Here is a 21,537-nt window from a genome sequence, read left to right on the forward strand (position 1 = left end):
CTGTTTCTGTAGGCCACGTTCGGCTGCCTGCTTATCAAGGACTTGTTTACACATTTATTTTTTGTTTGTTTTTCGGTGAGATGGGGTCCTGGTTGTAATGCTTCTGGCTTCCAGCACCTTTCTCAGTAAGCCAAGACACCTACGGAGGCTGAATTTGAAGAGGTGTATCTATGGTTAGGTGGCTAAAAACAGGCAATGAAATACTGCTGGAAATGAAGGCAGAAAATGTGAAGGAAAATGGCTCAAATGGTTGAAAAGAGTCTATATGCCATATCGTAATGGTTGAAAAAAGAACCTGCATGCCAGATCCTACCTCATGTGAGGGGCACGCTTGTGTGCATTAATGTATGCCTCGATGCTGCAAATACTTAAGCATATGCTTGACTTTATGTGCGCCTGTAGTTCTGCAGTCTTTAGCAGGACTATTCAGGTTTTAAAGTTAAGCGTGTGTTAATTAATTGCAGGTTCCTTGTTTGCTCTTTTAGTGGTAGAGTGGCAATTGGAAAGAAATGTTTTAAATAATGATGAAACAACCTATTTGAAAACTCTCTTTGACCACATAGGAATGCCTTCAAAAGACAGTGCTTTCCTTGGAGGAGAAACAGAAATTAGTGGCTGCCTGACTAAAGAATATGGTGAGCTGTACACATTTTGAATGAGTGGATGACTGAGGAGATGCAGGAGTGGAGGAGAAAATATTCTTTCAGGCTACCGGTTCAAGAGTATCTAATAAGAGTTATTCCTAGAAGAACATTTACATTATTGATGTGTACAAAAATAAACAAAAAGAACCGCATTTATTTGAGATGCATAAAAACGAGGGAAAATTAATTATGTTGAAATGGAAAAGGGGAAAAGTAGAGATAATAGGGACTAGACGATCTTTTTTAATTAAAAAAAAAAAAAGAAACATTGATAACATCATTTTGCAAGTGACTGCTATCAAACAACATGCTCTATGTCCTTGCTCCACTCTAGTGTCCCTTTTAGAATTGCCTCATCCTGCTAACACCACTGTGATGGATCTTCTGATAATACTTACTGCACTGAATTGCATTTACAGGGTTATGACAAATACCAAGCACAACATGCTAGGAATGAAACATGGAATCACAAAAGCAAGAGGATGTTAAGAATGTTTCTTACTTTAGCTAGGAAGTTTAACCTAGTAATTCAAACACAGAACTGAGAAATAGAAACTTTTAACTAGTTTTGGGGCTGTATGTGACTTTAGATCATTGTTTCACTCTCTCTTTAACTAAAGTATGTGGGCTACTTATCTTTGCTATTCTGAAAGTGGAAAGTGATGTAAATCCTAAATATTAGAAGTCCACCTTGATGCTACTTGCTGTTTTCAGAACCTAGAGAATATGGAGTATCATTTTTACTTGCTGTTATTGCTGCAGAGCAAGAATCACTCGTGCATCCTCAAGCAGACTCTGTTTCAGCCCTGAATATTAGCAACAGAACTGGTAACTAAGGTATAAATTCTCAAAGGTTTTGGGTACCTACCTCCCAGAGGAATTCAGTTGCAGTGAACAGTTTTCAGCTGAACTGGACACTTAAATACCCGTGTAGTGCCTAGGCTTAGCTTTCATTGGTGGGACTACTTTAAATCAGAATTGTTTGGATAGCCCTTCTCCCCCACCATTTCTCCTACACATCACTTATATAATGCTCCTGTCCTGCCTCAGGGCCTGTGGGCCTGCAGACTTTAGAGAGATGCGTTTAAATAGTAAGAGTTCCATGTTACTAGATAATCATTGTTATCTTACCCTCAATATGCCGTCTCTCTGAACTATGACAGGGAGTTCCAAAGGTTGACAGTCTAATACACATTGGAGTACTTGCCTTTCACTTGTTGTGAGTGTACTGCTCTTTAATTGACTGCCTTCATGACAGGACTGTGATGAGGCAAACATAAGGGACCAATTGCTTTTTATTAAGGCTTTTTCTTACCTTGAATAATTCAAAACTTTCAGTCTTTTCTGCCTAAATTGTCCAAGTGTGTGAAATCATATTCCTGATTTTCATTACAACTGAATCCTAATTTTTGCCACCTCTTATCATATGTCAATCCTGCCAGTATTTTAGATATTTTTTTTGCCCTTTTTGTATTTCTCTGCAGCATCCAGATGAGCAAACATCACTGTGGTATCATCCCAACAGAGCATCCTTAAACTGGATTGGGTGGGTTGGTGAGAATGGTGGAGGGGACTGCAGTATTTGTTCTGTTACCTTACTTCAGGGCAGAACGGAAATGTTGTTGCTTTATGGGGTTAATATTAATGAATCTGTGACAGTTTATATATGGCTTGTCCCCAAGATGTTTTCTCTTTGCTATGCATTTCTGATATACTTTTATCCTAAAAGTATTCCAGGAGTGCTACATTCTCAGCAACATACAAAGTGTAGCGTACAATAACAAAGCAGCAAGTTAGACTTATTTTTTCTCTTATCTTGTGCTCTTCACTCATGTTTCCCTAGACAAAATAGCTTGTCTGTGGAGTGGTCACTCGGTGTTCAAAGGACTTTTGTTTGTATTTGATTTGGGCTTTCAGGAGATGTTTCATCTTAATAGTGAACTCAAAAGGATGTTTCTGAGCTGTGTACCTTGAGCAGGAAAAATATGATTTGGTTGTTTCAAATTTTGCAGTTTGCTGTCAAACAAGATTATTTATATCACTCTCTTGGTATCTGGGAGTGAATTTAGATTTTGGTGTCTGCTGTACATTTTTGGGACCCCTCTGTACCAACCTATTATTCTGCTGTATCGCTTACACTGGTACTTTAAGATGCTCTTACGTAGCTTCTTTTCTGTTCATGTTTTGAGGCAAAACTGAGCTTTGAAAGAAACTGAGTCACTTGCTACGGGTACTGCTTCAAAATCATTAACTGCATAACTGCTCAGAATAAGATTTATTCTTCTTCAACCCACTTTATTTGATGTAATGACCTCACATTACTGATTGTTTTAATATTGTGCTGCTATTAACAAATTATGATGACAAAATTTAATGCATGGCTTGCAAGCATGTGCAGTCTTAATTTTATGCTTGAAAGCAGTGACCGTTATAAACTCTGTTCATTTACCAGCTGAAGAAATAAAGTAAACCTTCAAGCATGACTCCTTTTTCAGATTTTCCTTCAGGTCAAACCTTCACACTAGTGAAGTAGTAAGAGCGAAGGAAAACACTGAGTGACTGCAGTAGTTTCCTGGTTTCAGTCAGGGGAGTGTGCATGCACTTCCCCTTTGTTCCTCTTTGGCCCAGTTTCAGCGTTCTTTTTCTGACCAGACAGTACTTGTTACTCTTTTGTACAGTGTTTCTTTACTTTGTGAACTTGTCCAAAAGATATTGCAGGATATCACCGGCTTCGGTTGTTTCCATTCTTTTCAGTATTGAATTGCGCTTCTGAAAAGCATACAGGAAAAATATGACAACAGTTTTTAAATGCACAAAGGAATTGCTGTTAAATACTGAATATTTATAGGTTTCTTTGCTCTTGATGTTATTTTTTTTCCTGCCTAAACACAAATTCTATATACTTTTGAAAACTATGTGGAATTGTATTTTGGACAGATTTTATAATGAGTTGACTGTAGTTCTGGTCAAAGATCTATAGTTCTCCTGAGAACAGCACTTTTCCTGGAAGGAGTGGGGTTTGATCATTAGTAACCTGTTGTCACCAGAATGATAAGGCAGCATGTGTTAAGTTCAGCTCATAAAGGAGAACACTCGCTCGCTCCCAGGAAGCTCGACTGCTAGAGTTGGGGACCAGATGGAAGAACTAATCAATGTCTGCTCAAATGGGCTGGGTTTTAGTAGTGTTCAGTGAGTTTTGGCTATTATTTGATATACCAACACCTACACTGCAATCTTTAAGATGGGTTTTTTTCCCCAAAGGAGGAGAACTTCACTTTGAGATTAGGAATCGATAGCTCAAAATTAGTAAGAACATATGTAATTACATCAAAATGAATTAATATAACTGTGAGAAGTAACTGCACTTTAAGGTAATTCCTTCAAATTAGACAAATATCAGGAATTAATGGCCTTCATAATGAATTTTGTTTTGCTTCAGAATCTTTATACAAGTGTGTGTATGTTTACAAAAGAGTGATTACTCACACTGGCAACTGTAACATGTATTTCATCTCAGCTGGTAGCTAATAACTCATCCTAAAATAGAAACTACAACTTCATCCTAGAATTACCTGTCCTAGTAGGGTTAAAGCATGTCAACCAAGTGTTTGGGAGCTTACATTTTTCTACTGTTTTCCAGTGCTGGGCTTTCTTTGTGTATAAACTGTTATCTTAGTCTTGGTCTTTACCTTGATTTTGTGTCTAAATAACTAAGTTAAGAGGGTTGGGTTTTTTTTCAGTTTTTGTCAGTAAAACACTTCTCTCAGAATAATACATAGCATTGCTAGAGTTACATCTCTGTTACACATTCCCTGGAATAGCTGTGGTGTAAAAAGCAGATTTATACTAGGTCCATCTCCGAGAGGTCCATGCTTCTCTGAGAGGAGTCCCTAGAGGTGTTTGTTGGGAGGGAGAATGTCTGTATCCACAGTTCTCTCCCGTGGTGGATAAATTATTGACAGTGCTGAGAAGTGAAATCCTTTTCCTGGTACTGCTCAGAGGCACTAAATTCACCTCGAGGCAGATGAGGCTAGAAGTGGAGAGGGAAATCACATCAGTCAAGGATAAATCTTTAATGTTATCTATCATGTGTTACTTCGGAAATAGAGTGGTCTGAAAGGCCTGGTGTTCCTCACAAGTGCTCTCTGTGCCATTCATCAGCCAGCGTTGAGGTTTCAGTGTAGTTTTATTACAGAAAGATGCAAAATGATCATTACATTGCTTGAAATACACATCTGCAGCACCAGGTGTGACATATGAAGCGTGATACAAAATACCGTGTGCTCAGTCTTCAGTTTCTTCTGTTATTCTTCTGAATTTCAATAACCAAGTAAACTATATAGTAAAATAAACTAGTTTTGTCCAGTGTGTGGTGTCCTGATATTTCTCCTGTGGTAGCTGGTGTGCTAAAGTGCTACTCTCAGTGCCCAGCCATGGAAATATGGAAGGCTTAACAAGTCCGCAGGCTGTCAGGGAATGGATAAGCAATGTAAGTTTGATTTCAAGTTGCCATTTGTGAGGGCACATTTCCTCACAGGATGCAGACGTAGATAGTTACCAAGCACCACTACTTTTTTAAAGTCTTGCATTTCAAAGTCCTGTGTGCAAAGGGTCATTAACAATTAGCATTCCACTTTCTTATCACAGCAGGGCATGCTGTTCATATGCTGGGGTTTACGTCTTTACCAAGATAAATTTAAGTGTCATTAAATTCAAGGAAAAGAAAAGACCAACGCAGAAAACTTCCAAGGCTATTTCAAAGAGACCAACACTACTCAGTGAAGAGTAGACAGATGTTTGAGCCCTGTGCTTCTGTTTGTCCAAGAGCCGCGGCAACTCAGCACTTTTTAGGCCCTATGAGGAGATGCTAGAGTAATTGAGAGTTATTAATCTCTAATGTGGTGTGTGTAGCTTCGTGGGGGAAAACTTTTTCACTGTGAGGGCGACTGAGCCCTGGCACAGGTTTCTGGGGAGGTTGTGGAATCTCCGTCCTTTGAGATATTCAGAAGCCATCTGGACAGTCCTGGGCAGCCGGCTCTAGGTGGCCGTGCTTGAGCAGGGAGGTTGGACCAGATGACCTCCAGCAGTCCCTTCCAACCTCAGCCACTCTGTGATTCTGTGAAGGACTGGACTCCGTAGCTTGTCAGGATGGTGCAACACCTTATCCTTCCAAAATGGACACACCAGCTTATACATGGGATTCTTTCTGTTTGCCCACAGGTCTCATTGCTACCATCATGTCAAGTGATAATCCTTTATTTCAGGGCTGCCTATGAAAGAATGACTTGGGGACTTGAATTGTCAAAAAAAAAAGCCTCAAGCAAGTAGGATTAGGCCTCAGTAACAACAGATCCTCATATGCTCTGTTGAGTGGTGGGGGTTCTCTCTGTAGGATTCCCAGTTTTACCAGCTCTGAACATTTTTTATTGTGGTCACAAATTCAGTGTTTGCCTCAACTCTCACTTTGGAGAGCAAAGTGGTAGAATGATCGTGGTCTTTCTTTTTTCACACACTGTCTGTGGTGTAGCCATTGTTTGTGCCTGTGGTGTACTGGGCTGCAGGGCACCCAGTTCTCAAGCTCGGTGAGGAAAGAACAGTACTGATGTTGACTGGGTGGGAGGCTGTGTTTCGTTGTTGCAGCATGTTATTCCTGGATGCTGGTCATATCCAACCGGCCATCCCAAATTCCTCCAGAAAAGAAGAAACTTCCTTTTCTTTCAGAAATGAAATAAGAAATGTACTTGTTAAAAAAAAAAAATAACAGCCTGTCCAGCTCTGGGGATGGGCCTGATGTGCAAAAAAAAAAAAAAGAAACATAAATCTTTTAAAAGTTGTGGTTAACAGGGAAAAAAGGCATGGCAAAAACTGTATGAAGCAGCTAATTGGTATTTTTAAGGGAGCAGAGGGAGAGAGGAAAAGAAAGCATACAGAAAGGGAAGATGGCATCAAGAGCAGATGTAAAAGAACATGATTTTTTCCTGAGGGACAAAACTCTGAGATATAAACAATCCAAACCTACGTTTCTGGTGCTGCTTTGCTGTATGAGCAATTGCTTTTGTTGCTTCAAATAAATTGTCTGGTCATAGAAACATCACAGAGATTATTGCTGATGTTCACAAGCTAGGCAGTATGACATGGAGCTCATGTCATGAATAATGTATGTAGTCCTTGCTAAACGTAAAAGAGCACAGAGTAAGAATTGTAGCACTAGTCTGCAGCAGTTTACTTCCAAGTATAAGATAAAATTAAATTTAATCTCTGAGGAAATATGTTTATTTCATTCCTAACTGGTTTTTGTTTGTTTTTTTTTTCCCCCATAGCTCGCACCTTCCCTTCCATTACAAGAGGATTTTGTTTACCACTGGAAAGCAATCACCCATTACTACATAGAGACGTCAGGTAAGAGAAGAAAACATTCTGATTTCGTCTCTTTGTTGTGAGAACTAGAATTCTCAATTTCAGTGTTGTTAAAAAGTAAAGACTAAGAAATACTAAAATGAGTCATGTCTTTTATTGAAATACCAACAGTAATAATTAGTAATTAAAAATATTGTGTGCCTCCATTCATCCCTTAAAAGTAGGCATGAAAAACAATCGAGGGAAGGTCGTCTTTGCTGAGTACCATGTAGAGAATTGTACCTTTTCATGTGCAACCCAATTTCTGTCTTCACATATTCTGTTTAATCTAAACAGACAGCTACAGAAATGTAGTCCCTGCTGTTAACCTTTTTATTGTTTTGCTTCAGGGATTTTCATTTTCTTCCCAAGATTTTAACAAATGTGGTCATATCTGAATTCTGTGTGCTTGGTATTGGGTATTTTTTCTTTAGTGTCTTGTCTCCATGAAAGGTATTTTGATAACATAGCTCTGAAAAGTGAATTTGTGAGCAGATTTAGAACACATTTTTTTTAAAACTTATCCAGACCCTATTCTGCTCTTCTAAAAAATTGGTGTTCTGATGAAATATGGCTATAGTTGCTTTTTCTTAAACTTTTCCCTGGTTTCCTACAAGAGATATGCAACATTTAAATTTTTAACTTTTAGTCCCAGTTGTTAAACTGTTAAGTTTTAAAAGTGAATGTTAGCATGCTTTCCTCAAGCTTACTAGTTCTGCATTTCTGCTTGAGTAGCTATTGAATCTGTGTGTCTGGGACCGGTGATCTTGTTTATATCAATATTTACTCTTACAAGCTGAAACTCGACCCTTGTTTCTAAATACCCATCTCTTGGAATGCTATGTGATGTTTCCTAAGGTAGAAACGACAGGGTGGTAGCGGAAAACTGATACCTGCGATTATGTGATGCAGAATAAAAGCTGACCTCTCTCCCAGACTTTCAAAAGTCTTGTGAAAAACAAGTTTCCACTCAGTGGATGTATTTCTGTCCTCTGCAGTGGGACCACAGTTATGCCTAGGAAACTCAAGCAAACTGTATAGCTAACTGGAGGTTGTGGTAGAGACCAAAATCATTCTGATATGGCAGTTTTCCTTTGTGATCTTGTTGCCATTTGCATGCAAGTGGCAGTTATTTTTAGATTATTGCATAAGTAGTAACCACTTCCTTAGTGGGAGTTCAAGTAGAAATTAGCTGAAAAAAATAAAAAGGAAAATCTCCCTGTGTGGACATGCTCTACAACATGTTAATGCCAGCTCCCACTGCCACTGGCATAAATCCACAACAGTTTCATTACTTTAGTATAATGAAATCAGGGTCTTAGCCTTTCCTTCATGAAGTTTGACAGAATGCTATCTTAATGCAGAAAGTATAAAAGACAAATCTAAAAACTTTTGAAGAATAAACAGTATAGAGTTTGGGTTTTCTTTGTTGTTATCATTAGAAAAACATTTAGTTAGTTTTCTGTCTGTTCCTTTACAAATCTGCAAATTAAGCTGATCTTAGAGACTGTTTATAGATTTCAGAATACTACGTGGAGAGTCAAAGAGGAAGTTATCAAGACAGGGTGGATTCTAACCAGAAGACTGAGAGTTGAACCTTCCTCTCCCTAAGCTTGGTTTCTGGCTGTAAAAGTTTTCCTTTTTGACTATGTAATTAATGCATGTTTTGAAATTTGTCATTTTACCTTTTCCCCATTGTAAGAGTAGATACCTGCCTAATGCAGATTCCAGTTTACGTTTCCAGATACGGTTCTGAAAATTCAATTTAAGACATTAAAAAACTTATATACTGTATATAATATTCTTTAAATGAGCATTCTTGTTTTTAAATCTTAAATTTGGAACTGAACTTAAGAAAAGTGAGGACAATATTTTAATCATTCTTAATTGCACATCTCTTCTATTTAGACGACAAAGCTCCTGTGACTGATACCAACATTCCTTCTCACCTGGAACAGATGTTGGATATTCTAGTTCAAGAAGAAAATGAGAGGGAATCAGGTGAAACAGGACCGTGTATGGAATATTTGCTACATCACAAGATTTTGGAGACACTCTACACACTAGGAAAAGCTGATGTATGTACTTCTCAGCAGAGCAGATTCTCTTTTGTGTGAGCTCCTAATTGTAATAGGGACTGAAGTTCTACAGTAGATGGTAGTGTGGGACACTGAACACTAGCAAATAGCTGTTAGCCTCTGTTAGCAGCATATTACAAATAACAGTCTTTTACAAGTGTGATCAAAGTGAGACAACCAGTGAGATGCTGACTAGGCAGAACCCTGAGATTCTTACCACTCTGATAATATTGACTGTGAAGCTACAAGTAGGAGAAACATTATTGTTCAGTCTAGAATTTTTCTGGCTTCTACCGGACAATATTATCCTTCTCTTTCCCGTGTTAAGTGTTGGGAGATTCTTGGGTGAAAAGTGCTGTATTAAACACAAATTTTGTTTTAATTTTTCTGAATGTGATGAGTTATTGCTCAGAAAGACTTCCATGTCAGAAAGCATTAATTTAAGCTGATCCCCAGACAGCTTTCACATCCGAGTCTTTGGTATGAGTGCAGCCCTTGGCAATGTTGTCTGCTTCTTCTCATGTCTGGTTTGTGGCACAAGTGCAATTAGCTTCATGGTCTTGGTGCATTCTTGTTGATATATTTCTTGGCAGACTTACGAGCTGATATGTATGGGGTTGAATGGATCATGGGGTGAATTAACTTGGCAGCCCTTATGCTAGAGCTTTTTGTATCATGGTACAGATGCAGTTAGGAAAGCATGGTGTGTGCTGTTCCAAGGATAAATGGAGCTCTCCATGGTTTCATTCTCAGTCAGCCTTTTACACGGTGTCATGAGTTTTCAGTCTGATCAGTTTTACATATATAGACAATGTAGGGTACTAGCTGCCAGAGACTGGGATGTTCCTTGCTCTGGAAGGAGCAGAGCCCTGCAATTCCTGTTACTATACCAGCTGTCCTACAATCAGGCTAAGGTACCTGATGTATTGAAAATACTTGCTCAGAAATACAGCTCGTGCGGTAATCTATAAACTTTGTCAAGAAACCAAGATGAAATGGAGACCTATGCGAAGCGGGTAATTAGTAGTATGTTTCTAAGAGTTGAGAGAAGTAATTTTGCACTCATGCAAATATGCCTGTACAAGCAATTCTTGTACAGTCTGTCTTTATACTTTGCCACTTGTGAGTTGATACATCTGAAGTAAACACACAGTTCAGTGCTTGCAAGATGTTGCAAAGCTCTGTTGCAAAAAGAATAATACCTCTTCACAGCAAATCACTTAGACTTATTACGTTACTGTAGATGCACCCTGATGCTATGCATTTTGCCGCTCTTTTCAACGAATTGCTTGACAACTCGGTGATAATTAGGGATTAATAATCTAGGGATAATTACCTTGGAAGGAGAACCAGGTTAGGCAGTTGTCATTCCTGGCTGTTGCTACCCATGCTCCTTTCACCTTTGCAGTGAACCAGATGAGGGAAATGATGTGGGTTAAAATTAACCTATGGAATAACAGCATTTATTAACGTGGTTGAACATGTTAGAGTCAGGGGGGATTTAGCTAGAAACGAAGGTACGTAAAGGACCACAAGCCATCAGGTCTCATGGAGACAGGAAAGTACTTTCATGTGACATGGTGCATGAGAGACAGTAGAACATGGGTCTGGATGTTCCACAGATATTTGTGATTTATATTCTGCGAAATCTGAGGGAAAACAACAGCCTTCTCTTGTCCTGGAACATCGGTGCATTTATAAACACTTTATCTGTCTAAGGTTAATTGCTCATGAATTTAAAAAACCTCTTGCAGACATTAAGATCTTTATAGTTTATCATTGTATATTTGTATGTACTGGCTCACTGAATTGCTGGATTTTCTGGCACAGTACCATAAAAGACAGCTAAGCTGTAGCCAATTAATTCAGAGCTAATTTTCCCTTATCACTGTATTGATAGGGAATATTTCCTGGAACGATTGGTAGAAATCTTCACTAGAGCAATTAACTGAAAGTATGGATAATTTCAAAAAGAAAACAGTAATGAGATGAAACATTTTTTACTGATCTGTTAATATCGATAAAAAAAATGTGTTAACAGATGATTATTTTTTTAAATACTTTTGGATAAATTATTGCCGTTTAATTAGCCATTTTGAGTAACAAATTTGCATCTACTTTTCTCTCCACATTTGTTACGTTTTTGTTATTGTTCATCTGTTTTTGTTTCAGTGTCCTCCAGGAATGAAACAGCAAGTTTTGGCTTTTTATACAAAACTTCTTGGAAGAATACGGCAACCTCTTCTTCCCCACATAAATGTGCATAGGCCAGTGCAGGTACTGTTCAAATTTGAAGTAAACTATATTTTTGTATAACAAGTTTCTCTTATTCTGCTGTAGCTAATGGTATCTTTAATTCTTCCATTGTCAAGTAAGTTAAAGAAACTGCTCGAGTGCAATATCAGTTTTAATATATTGATGATTAGAGCCTTGAACTGCCACTGCAATGCAAGTCATAAGTAATAAAGAAATGTTCAAGTCAATAACCATACATCATTGTAGTATGTATATAGAAAAAGAATTCAGTCCATCATTCCTAGAAAAAGCTCTAACTTACTCCCTGTCTTAATTGTTCACTTTTCTTTATGTGACAGAAATTAATCAGGCTGTGTGGTGAAGTTCTGGCAACACCAACAGAAAATGAAGAAATTCAGTTTCTCTGTATAGTATGTGCAAAGCTGAAACAGGATCCCTACCTGGTCAACTTCTTCCTTGAGGTGAGTAAATCAAATAAAAATTTTCCAGGTGTATTTACTGTGTCACTGACAACATCTAATAGAGAACTCAGCGTATAACATTGTGCTTCATAGCTTAGTTTTCATTTGCTCTGTGATTTTTTTCCTGTGATATTAGGTTTGGTTTTTTTTTCCTTCCAGAGACTTGATACATCTGATTATTTTTACTAGAATTTCAGTCAAGGCTCACAAATATGCCTGCCTGAGGTCCTTATCCTTTGTAGTAAAAGTGCCTTTAGAGTAGGGCTATGAACTGTAATGTAGAACACTGTGTGAGGGAGACCTTGGATTTCTAATGTTGTTTTGTCTTCAAGCCAATAAAGCCTAAGGGACAGATTGCATGGGGCATTGAAACCTTGCAAGTTGCTAAGTGTTCTGCAGGATCGGGCCCTCATTTGCTAGTGACACATATGGTCTAGCCGCAGTGCCAGCTCACAATCTACAATATGACATTATTTTCTATCTGTGAGAAACCCAAATGTCTTTACTCCCTCTTTGAACTTAACATGTGGCATTGATGAAATCAGAGTGGGAGGAGAAAGAATTTCTAAACTGGCTTTCTGTTCCCATTTAGAAGGAGCACATAAAAGTTTAATTTATAGAAGTCCATTTAGAAATGCCTCCTGCTCCCACTTTGATGTTTCCTATGGTGACACAGTATCTATTAAGCATGTGATACATAGGTGAAAAGATGTAGATATAGTGTCCTCCAGGAATATTTTACAAGCTTTCCTCAAACAAGATCTGTAACAGCAGGGGCTGTTAAACTGTAAAGATACATTATTTCCCATTGAGTATATGGATATCACTTATAAGTCAGTAGTAAGGAATCCATCTAGAGTTTATTTTTACCTTAATTAAATACCACCCTGATTGCCATTGTATCCACTGTAGTTGTAGAAGCAGGAGAAATGGTGTAAGGATTGAAGTTAGTGTTTAAACATTAGAAGCACTCAGAAGTAAACGACTAGATATATTACATGCAGAATATGGTAGAAGTGCAAACCAGGATAACTTTTAATGTCTTTTATATACATTGTATGGTTTGAAAAGAACCCTCTGAATGACTCTTATACTCAAATACTGCCCTTGAAATCAAACCTGAGAACCCTAATCGTAAGAACCACAAGTATTTTGTCAGACCCAAAATAGCAAGATTGTGATGTTAAAGATCAGACATGGAAAACCAGATGATTCCAAATTTCAGAGATCTCTAGTTTCACAAAATGCTGGCTATAGAGTTCAGGCAAGCTGAAGAACATTTCTTGTAGCTCCTGTTTCCTTCACAACATTATTTTAAATGTCCTAGCCTAAGGCATATGTCTTTACAACTTCTGATAGTTGTTTCCAGATAAGGTATTTGGGATGCAGAATTGTCCTTTATTAGAATAGAATATTCTGGTTGTTCACATCTATGCCTCTTAGAGGTGCTGTTGTTGTGACTTGATAGCTGTTTCTGACCTTCAAATGCGTGAAAGGGTAAATTTACAGAATTCTGTGTGGCATTTGTCTCTCAAATCTCCCACACTTACAAACCGAAATGCAGATACATCTCTCCAAAGCAGTCTGTTTGTGTCTGTTAGTTTTGCTTCCTTCTTTGACTTTTCCTGATCAGTTTCTACAGTATTTCATGAACATTAAAAACTGAGTATGTACAAACCCAGGATTTCCTTTGTATGATTCCATATCAAATAGTTTGTTGATAGAATGCTGTTTATATATGGCTTAACCAGTAACGCTATATGGCATAATTGTATCTCTTGGACAAGTTACTTTGTTTTGGAAATAAGAACTGGAAGAGCAGCATTCTACTTTTTTAAACCTTTAAAATCCATATACTAATTTTATTTTGGCTTTAATTTATTCTCTTATTTAAGCTGAGTTTTCCTTGTTCTTGTGTAGAGAGAAAGAACATAGATAGGAATATTTGACTTATCACCTCTATCTCAGTCATTATTGTATGCTAAACTTGTTACCTCATGTTTTTCCTTATTCGTTTATTCCTTAGTTGCCCCATCCCATCTCACCTCATCTTGCACAAGATACTCCTTGCAACTGATTGTTCCATGCAAAGGGACGCTTGATTCTCTATGTTTCAATTTCTGCTCTTGAGACCTTAAACAAGCTCTAATACAGTGTCCATTAAAAAGTTGTACCTTCATTTTATAAAATGAACAATAGTTTCACTATTCACTTCTACTTTCATTGCTACAAATTACCAGCTTTATATTTCTCACCATGAATTAAGTAGAGATTCTCATTAGCTGTGATATCACTTGTTTTTTTGACAGAGTTCTATTTAAATCTATCTAAATTTAGACATGGCATCATCCACCACAGATTTTTAAACTCTGATAGTTACATATCATGAAAATGTAAAAATGTATTTTTGTATTGTCTGCTCTCTGTTGATACTGAATTCACTTAGAGGAGTACTTTGTCTAGAAAGCATTGAATGTGTTTTATGTAACCTTTTCTATTAGGTCATTCAGGATCCTGTTTTGCACCTTTACAGGAGGCAGGTGAGCAGCTAAGCTGCAAAATTGCATGATTAGACAACAGGAAGCTTAAATATATGCAAAAAGGCTGCCTATGTGTTGTTGATTATACAGACTGCTTTGTGTCACCTGCCAATCTAAGAGTAATGAGCTATGGACAAATTTCTAGGGACAAATTTCTATACATTTATATATGTTAGGTCTTCTCATCGATGCCTTAGCTCAATAAACTATGGCCTTTCAAATGACAGGAGAGTCCAGACATGAGGTAACAGGGCAGTGTAAGACAAAATAAGTATTTTACAAAATATTATCTAATTTTTGAAAAAAGTAGCTTTTCTCTTTGGCAACCCTGCTTGCTACTTGAGTAGTGCCAGCAACAGTGTATAATCCAGGACTGAAATGCAGTTCCAGCCTTTAGTTCTGCTTTATGTGCAAAGCTCATCGTTGTGATGCAGATATTCCTGTGTTTTGATAAAATGTATGGGAGGATACTGGAGGATTTTAGAAGGTTTAGGCATAGGCAGACATGGTTCAGACAGACACATTTTGGTTGCTTTGCAGCCTTATGCGTTTCACGCTGTAAAAAAAATATATATATGTTGAAGGAGTAATTTTTCTACTGTAGCCAAAAATCATACTTATTTTATAGCATGCAGTGTGCTGCTTTTACCACTGGGTTGCCTCTCCAGGGATTGGTTCTATGACTGTATCCCAACATTCAGTACAAATTCTCCACAAAGAATGCACATCAATCAAGCAAGCATTCACAGCACTTCTCTAGTTTGCTGCCTGAGACTGTCGTGTTGTTAGTCCCTGCTGGTTTGTACGTACTAGATGCCATTAACCCCAAATGGTTACTCTTTTAAATTATTAATACTTGAGATATATTTGCAATAATTTAGGTGTTGCTGTAGAGAAGGGAAACCCTTTGGATTTATAATCTCACTACTGTACTCGCTTGAAAAAATGTCTTGTGCTGAAGTCTAATTTATGGTTCTAATAAAGTGTTATTCACCTGTGCTTATGCCAGAAGAACACTGAATTCTTGCCTTGCTGTGACTTTCTTCTTGGTATCACAGAGCACAAATTTAAATGTCTTTTTATGTGCTGGAGACAGATTTGTGGGAAGGCAGATGGGTTGCTTTCTTTCAGGCTAAGTAGAGATGCTTTGTTAGCTTCCGAGAACATTCTCTGTGGTCTGTTACAGTACCCAGTGCCCAATGCTAATTTCTAGTATCTTCTGTCTGTTCAATCTACTGAACTTTTTCTTCATGAGAAACACAACTTGAGAGTACTCTGCTGTTATAAAAGATGTTTTTTTCTTTTCCTGTTGAAGATAATATCTCAAGAAGTTTAGAATGCGTTTAATTGCATGACTCGAACTGGAAATACTGTCTCAGAAGTTAGATGAATTTGAGGCCTTGACCTAGAAGGGGATGTTTTATAGTGTGTGCTAAGGTCTAAAGGTGCACTCATAAGGCAAATTAAAAACTTCTGTCAAATAGTGGGCAAATCAAGTGAATATGTGCCTTCATTGGTGGGCAGAAAAAGATGCCATCTCTTTGTAAATGGCGTATTCAGCCTTGCAGCAAAATGGTACAGGGCTTAAGAGAAATTTAAGCAGATTTGAAAACGTTTGAGGTTTAAAAACTCCCACGCTCCCACAACCCATTATGTTCTACATGGTTACTGTATCCAGCCTTGTAGAGAACTACTTCAAATGATGATGTAAAAAAAATACTTTCAGTAAATTTCTGCTTCAGGATGAACAGCAATTTCAACTGTGTAATTCCAACAAAATACTTTGCAGAGTAAGTTAAAAGCAATGGCTTCCAAAGGATCAGCAAGTGTAATCACAGAAGACACGGTAAAAGGCCAAGATTCTTTGACAACAGACACGGGACAGCCCGATCAGCCTGAAGAAATGCCTAGTGCTGCTGGAGTGGAGCAAATGGAGAAGGAAGATGACCTCCCACAACAGGGGGATGATCTCTCTTTCAGTCTGGATGAACTAAATGTCACATCGTCACCTGAGTCTTCTACTGTTGGTCCAAATCAAGACTATAATTTAGTGAATTCTCTACTAAACCTCACTAAAAGTCCTGTGAGTTGTTTTGGTTTTTTTTTTCTGTTTAATGTGATAGAATGAAATAGTTTGGATGCTGTGTGAAGCGGGCAGAGGGAGTGAATATACATGTATGTACGCCCTGTATTTTAACTATAAAACGTAAAACGAGGTTTGTTTTGCAGGCAGTTTTTGTAAATTGTCAATTTTCTTTGCCAATTCAGATTAAAGTAAAAATGCTATTTTAGAAAATTAATATTAAGTTTGTCGATGGTAATGTAGGTGTTTTTTGAGCAATTTGTATAGGATGCTGCATGTTTCACAGACAAGCTACATAGGATAATCATTAGGTTAAATATACCACAAGAGAATATTTTTAAAACTACTATCAATTGTACTGATTTAACCAAGCCTACTTTTTTTGTAAAGGCACTGGGCTGTCTCCAGGGGCTTGATTTCTTTTAAAAACAACTGCTCTATGTCTTACCCAGCCCCGTCCTCGAATTCATACTCAGATTCTTTCAGAAAACTTAGAGGAGGGTTAGGTAAGCCTGTAACTGCTACAGCAGCGTTGAGAGCAGAAAACTGATCTACCAATGTACCTTGTTATTAGTGATAGTTTACATTGTCTAATATCTTGGTCTTAAGCTGACCTACAGCACTAATTCTGTCAACCTGAAGGTTGCAATTGCATTCTTAGTATTTGACAAGGATTCAGGTGAGATTCTTCATTTTGTACTATCTAAATTTAATGGAAATAAATTGTAATCACTGGAAAGGCCACAAAAATGCATTCACTCACTGTGGGGGAATGGAGAGTTTATTTGGGAAATGTTTGCTTCTTGATTTCAAGTGAACTTCATTCACCGTCTGATTAATTCTTCCATGCCCTTCTGCCAGGACGGCCGGATAGCAGTGAAGGCCTGTGAAGGCCTCATGCTTTTGGTGAGTTTGCCAGAACCAGCAGCTGCCAAGTGCCTGACTCAAAGCACTTGTTTATGTGAATTGTTGACAGACAGACTGGCCACCCTCTACAAAGCCCTGCCTCAGTCACTGGATCCCTTAGACGTTGAAACAGTGGAGGCAATTAACTGGGGGTAAGAATTCTATTTTTGTATTTAATACCCATGGTGACTTTACACCTCTCCCTGAAACTAATTTTCTATAGGTAAATAAGATGTATAAAATATTCAGACCCCCCATGCTAAAGTCTCAAGAGCAGAGCTGAGATCCCGGGTGCAGCACAGTGGTACGACATAGGGCATCCAATGTACATGTGTTTTCTGACATGGGGCCAGGTTTGGCTGCCAGTCCCTTGCAGACATTCCTCAGGGGACAAGTTTTTCCACTGAATTACGTTAGCAATTTGTGGCGGTGTAGCTGCAGTATCAGGTACAAATTATTTTTCTTGTTCAGATGTTAAGGATTTAGGAAACATGAACTTTTCACTGTACACAGTGATCACTGTAAGCTGCTGTGGGGGGCAGGAAGGGTGTCTTTGATAACAGGCTGTTGTTGCAAAATTTTTGCAGTAAAGAAGGGGAAGGAAAGAGTAACTGCATAACGCATCAGCATGAAGCAAAAGATACATGCCTGTTATCCTAGCTGCTTGAATGTTAGATTCTCAAAACATTTCTCTTCCCCGCTCTGCCTTCATTATTATTAATTGCTCGTGATCTATTAGTACTGACACAAAAAGTAGGTATTTGCAAAATAAGTACCAAAATTTCTGGTGCTTGGAGTTTGAAGTTAGAAGGGGAAAAACCACAACTTTGAATAGTGGGATAAATAATTATTGGACTGCTTTACTAAAGAAAATGGTGAATTTGTTATTCCATAGAGTGTTTAAATTGGGATACATGGTTTTTTTTCTGAAAGATACAATCTAGTTCAGGTGTACACTGTGGTTTTGGTGGACTTGATTGAGGTCACTTACAGAGTAGAGAAGAACAATTGCCTTCATTTTATGGTTCTCTGACTACAGGAGTTATTGATTCAGTTTCTGTGGTCTGTGTTTCCTGGGAGAACAGGCTCGGTGATCAGTTTTCCCTTCTGACTCAAGAAATACTTAACCAGAGGAGTTCTGCTGTACATACTATTTAGCATACCACTGAAAACCTGTGTAATTATAGCACTGCCAGATTAGTAGAGACCAGCAGAAAAGTTATTTTAATGTTCACTTCATTGCAAGTAGATCATTAATTATTCTGTTAAGTTCAGTAAGAATAAAGGCTGAGATTCTTCAATTACTTGTAGACTAAATAAGTATTTTTCCCTGTGTTCTCTAGTTTGGATTCCTATAGCCACAAAGAAGACGCATCTGCTTTTCCAGGGAAAAGAGCGTTGATTTCATTTCTTTCATGGTTTGACTACTGTGATCAACTCATCAAAGAAGCACAAAAGGTTTGAAATGTTTATATATGATACAAATATATTCAGCAAATAAGTAGTTCCAGTTGTTTCCTAGCTTTTGAGTTTGAGACATACCATTTTGTACTTTTGTTTCAGACTGCTGCTGTTGCTATGGCAAAAGCTGTGCGGGAACGATTTTTCATTGACGTTATGGAACCCCAGCTGATGCAAACGTGAGTAGCATCCTCCAAGACACAGCAGAACAGAATCTGAATCAAGCTGATTTTTTTTCAGCTGAAATTCACTACATATCTGACATGAAACTTTTTGTTCAGTTCAGAGATTGGAATCCTCACATCAACTGCGCTTTTGCATCGCATTGTGCGCCAAGTGACTTCAGATGTCCTGCTGCAGGAAACAGTTTATTTTATACTTGGAGAACACAGAGAGCCAGAAACTTTGACAGACATCAACAGACATCCGTTGCGGCACAGGTTAATAGAACACTGTGATCATATTTCTGATGAGGTAAGAAGTGGTGATCTAATAATGTCTCCTGGCCAGTTCTGTCTTGTGTAGAGTCTGTAAAAACGCCATTGTGAGGTCTTTTCGTGTTTGTGTCAGCTAACTTTTTTTGGCAAGGAAAAGAGTTCTGACTGCCAGCCCTACAAACTCCCTTTAGAAAATGAAAGTCAAGCTGTTTTCTTCAGCTAGCACATTGTTCCCATTAATAAAGATTCTTTGCTAAATTTGCTTGCCCCCTATGCATATCTAGTCGGGCTTGCATGCTGTAAGATAGGGCAAAATCAGTTTCTGTAATTGCATTTTAATTTGTGCTTTTTTATACGTTGCATCACTGTTATTTTCCATGTTGTGTTGACTGTGACATTATAACATCAGATGTAGTTAAAAACTTATTATTTTTTACATAAAGTGACTGTGAGACTATACACAATGCCCATTAAAAGATGATATAATAACTTTAAGCACTTTACACACAATAAACGTTAAAATAATTGGCTTCAGTAAAATCCTTCCTCAGCAGCTGCTTGTTTCATTTTTTCCATGATACAACCTCCACCCTCTACTTTTTCAAATAAAACCCAAGCTTGCCTGAGATACAGATCTACGCCTTCGCATATACATTTTTTTCAGTACGCTTACCTGCTCACCCTGTCAAAATCAGTTATCTGTATAAATTAGTTGATCTTTGCAAAGCTAAGCACTCTAAAGCTGTCTTTAAAAACTGTCTCTGTATTGCTTAAGGTCAGTCTCCTTTTAAAAGCCTACATAATATCTCCATGTAAAAATCTTAGCCTATAGTTCTAGTCACAATATCCCAGTATTACTTTGTTTTATTCTGGGTATTTGTTACTAACTTTAAGTCCTGTTCTGTGTTTCACTTGCACAATGATAACCATCTTCCAGCATGGATCTGATTGTAATATGGAAATCTAAGTTGTAAGTTCTCTGGATGTTCTTTGTATTGTTATTTTGGCAGCTTTTAGAAGAGTTTTTGTTTTACAGGAAAAAAATACATCCACATACTGATTTTCAAATGTGTGTGAACTCTGCATCCATGTTTATACCACATTCAGCATAACAATTTCCTCATTTTTCTTAGGATTTTTGCTTCCTTCCATAATGTAAATAAGTAATTGCAATGTTCTAGGGTGTACAAACCAGATATAAGGCAAAAAGCATAAGGCAGCAGTGCATCCGTTTATTGATTTTTTACTTTTTATGTTGCAGATCAGCATAATGACTTTACGAATGTTTGAGCACCTTTTGCAAAAACCCAATGAGCACATTCTTTATAATTTGGTTCTGAGAAATTTAGAAGAAAGAAACTATATAGAATACAAGCCTCTCTGTCAAGAAGATAAAGATGTGGTAGAGAATGGACAGATTGCAGGAGCAGTGTAAGTGTCTTTTTTAAGAGAAGTTTTCACCACAGCTAACTTGGAGTCTTATTTTTAGAACAAACCAGGGTTTTTTTTTCCAGTAAGTGAGCATAGATAGCACTTTGAGTGCTGTATGTATTAATCTGTATCCCTAAAGTGATGCAGAAATTATTGTATCAGCAACTCATGGAAATTTTTAGAACAGTAACAGAGAAGCTAAAATTATCAAAAGCCTCTTTCCTGAACCAGAGGCACTCAAAGGTCTTCATATATCGGTTTACTTACGCATCTGCCTAGCTTCAGTCTATGCATATTTGTATTGTTTTCAATGAGATTATTCTTTAAGTCAATCATGTAGGTGTCTTGCTTACATTTATGTTCTTGAATAATTTTTTGATGGAAGAACTTTTCTGGGATACTTTACATAAAATCCTTTTAAATACCCTACATAACTCTTGTAACTCCTTTTTTTACTGATGGAGGGGTAAGGACTAGTCACACCAGCTGTTTTAGGCATCTTAGTTTAGATATTTCTGAGTGATCTAAAATAATCTAATGATTTCCCAGAGTATAACTCTCTCTCATGTAAAAAATGTGGCTAAAGAGTTTAAAAGTGATTTAATGCAGTGGTTTTGTATGAGTCAGAAATGTCTACTTTGTTGTTCAGATCAAGAAGTTATAATTTTTCTTCAAAACAAATATGTTGGATATTTGTGAAAGTTGGTATTTCTGCATATTAATTTGGTAAAAAGATGTGCATATGATAGTGTTCTGGAAAACATTCTAGTTGTTCAGAGAAGATAGATAGAAAGCATGCCTTTTGACCCAGAGATTTTCCTGCCTTCCGTAACATTTGTGAATT

At 37.6% G+C, this 21,537-nt stretch overlaps 1 protein-coding gene across 2 annotated transcripts in view; it reads left to right on the forward strand.

The window, feature by feature from the left end:
• Positions 1-21,537, forward strand: part of FHIP2A (FHF complex subunit HOOK interacting protein 2A) — a 35,835-nt gene that overhangs the window by 1,086 nt on the left and 13,212 nt on the right. The window contains exons 2-12 of one of the 2 annotated variants that reach the window (XM_068400194.1): positions 6,965-7,043; positions 8,949-9,118; positions 11,291-11,395; positions 11,713-11,835; positions 14,337-14,375; positions 16,165-16,458; positions 17,320-17,516; positions 18,708-18,822; positions 18,928-19,004; positions 19,107-19,299; positions 20,524-20,693. In XM_068400194.1, the coding sequence (XP_068256295.1) occupies positions 6,965-7,043; positions 8,949-9,118; positions 11,291-11,395; positions 11,713-11,835; positions 14,337-14,375; positions 16,165-16,458; positions 17,320-17,516; positions 18,708-18,822; positions 18,928-19,004; positions 19,107-19,299; positions 20,524-20,693 (1,562 nt within the window). The remainder of the gene's footprint in view (positions 1-6,964; positions 7,044-8,948; positions 9,119-11,290; positions 11,396-11,712; positions 11,836-14,336; positions 14,376-16,164; positions 16,459-17,319; positions 17,517-18,707; positions 18,823-18,927; positions 19,005-19,106; positions 19,300-20,523; positions 20,694-21,537) is intronic. The other variant, XM_068400195.1, reaches the window with a different exon arrangement.

This window comes from Nyctibius grandis, chromosome 4, assembly GCF_013368605.1.
Source record: "Nyctibius grandis isolate bNycGra1 chromosome 4, bNycGra1.pri, whole genome shotgun sequence".
Taxonomy (NCBI): domain Eukaryota; kingdom Metazoa; phylum Chordata; class Aves; order Nyctibiiformes; family Nyctibiidae; genus Nyctibius; species Nyctibius grandis.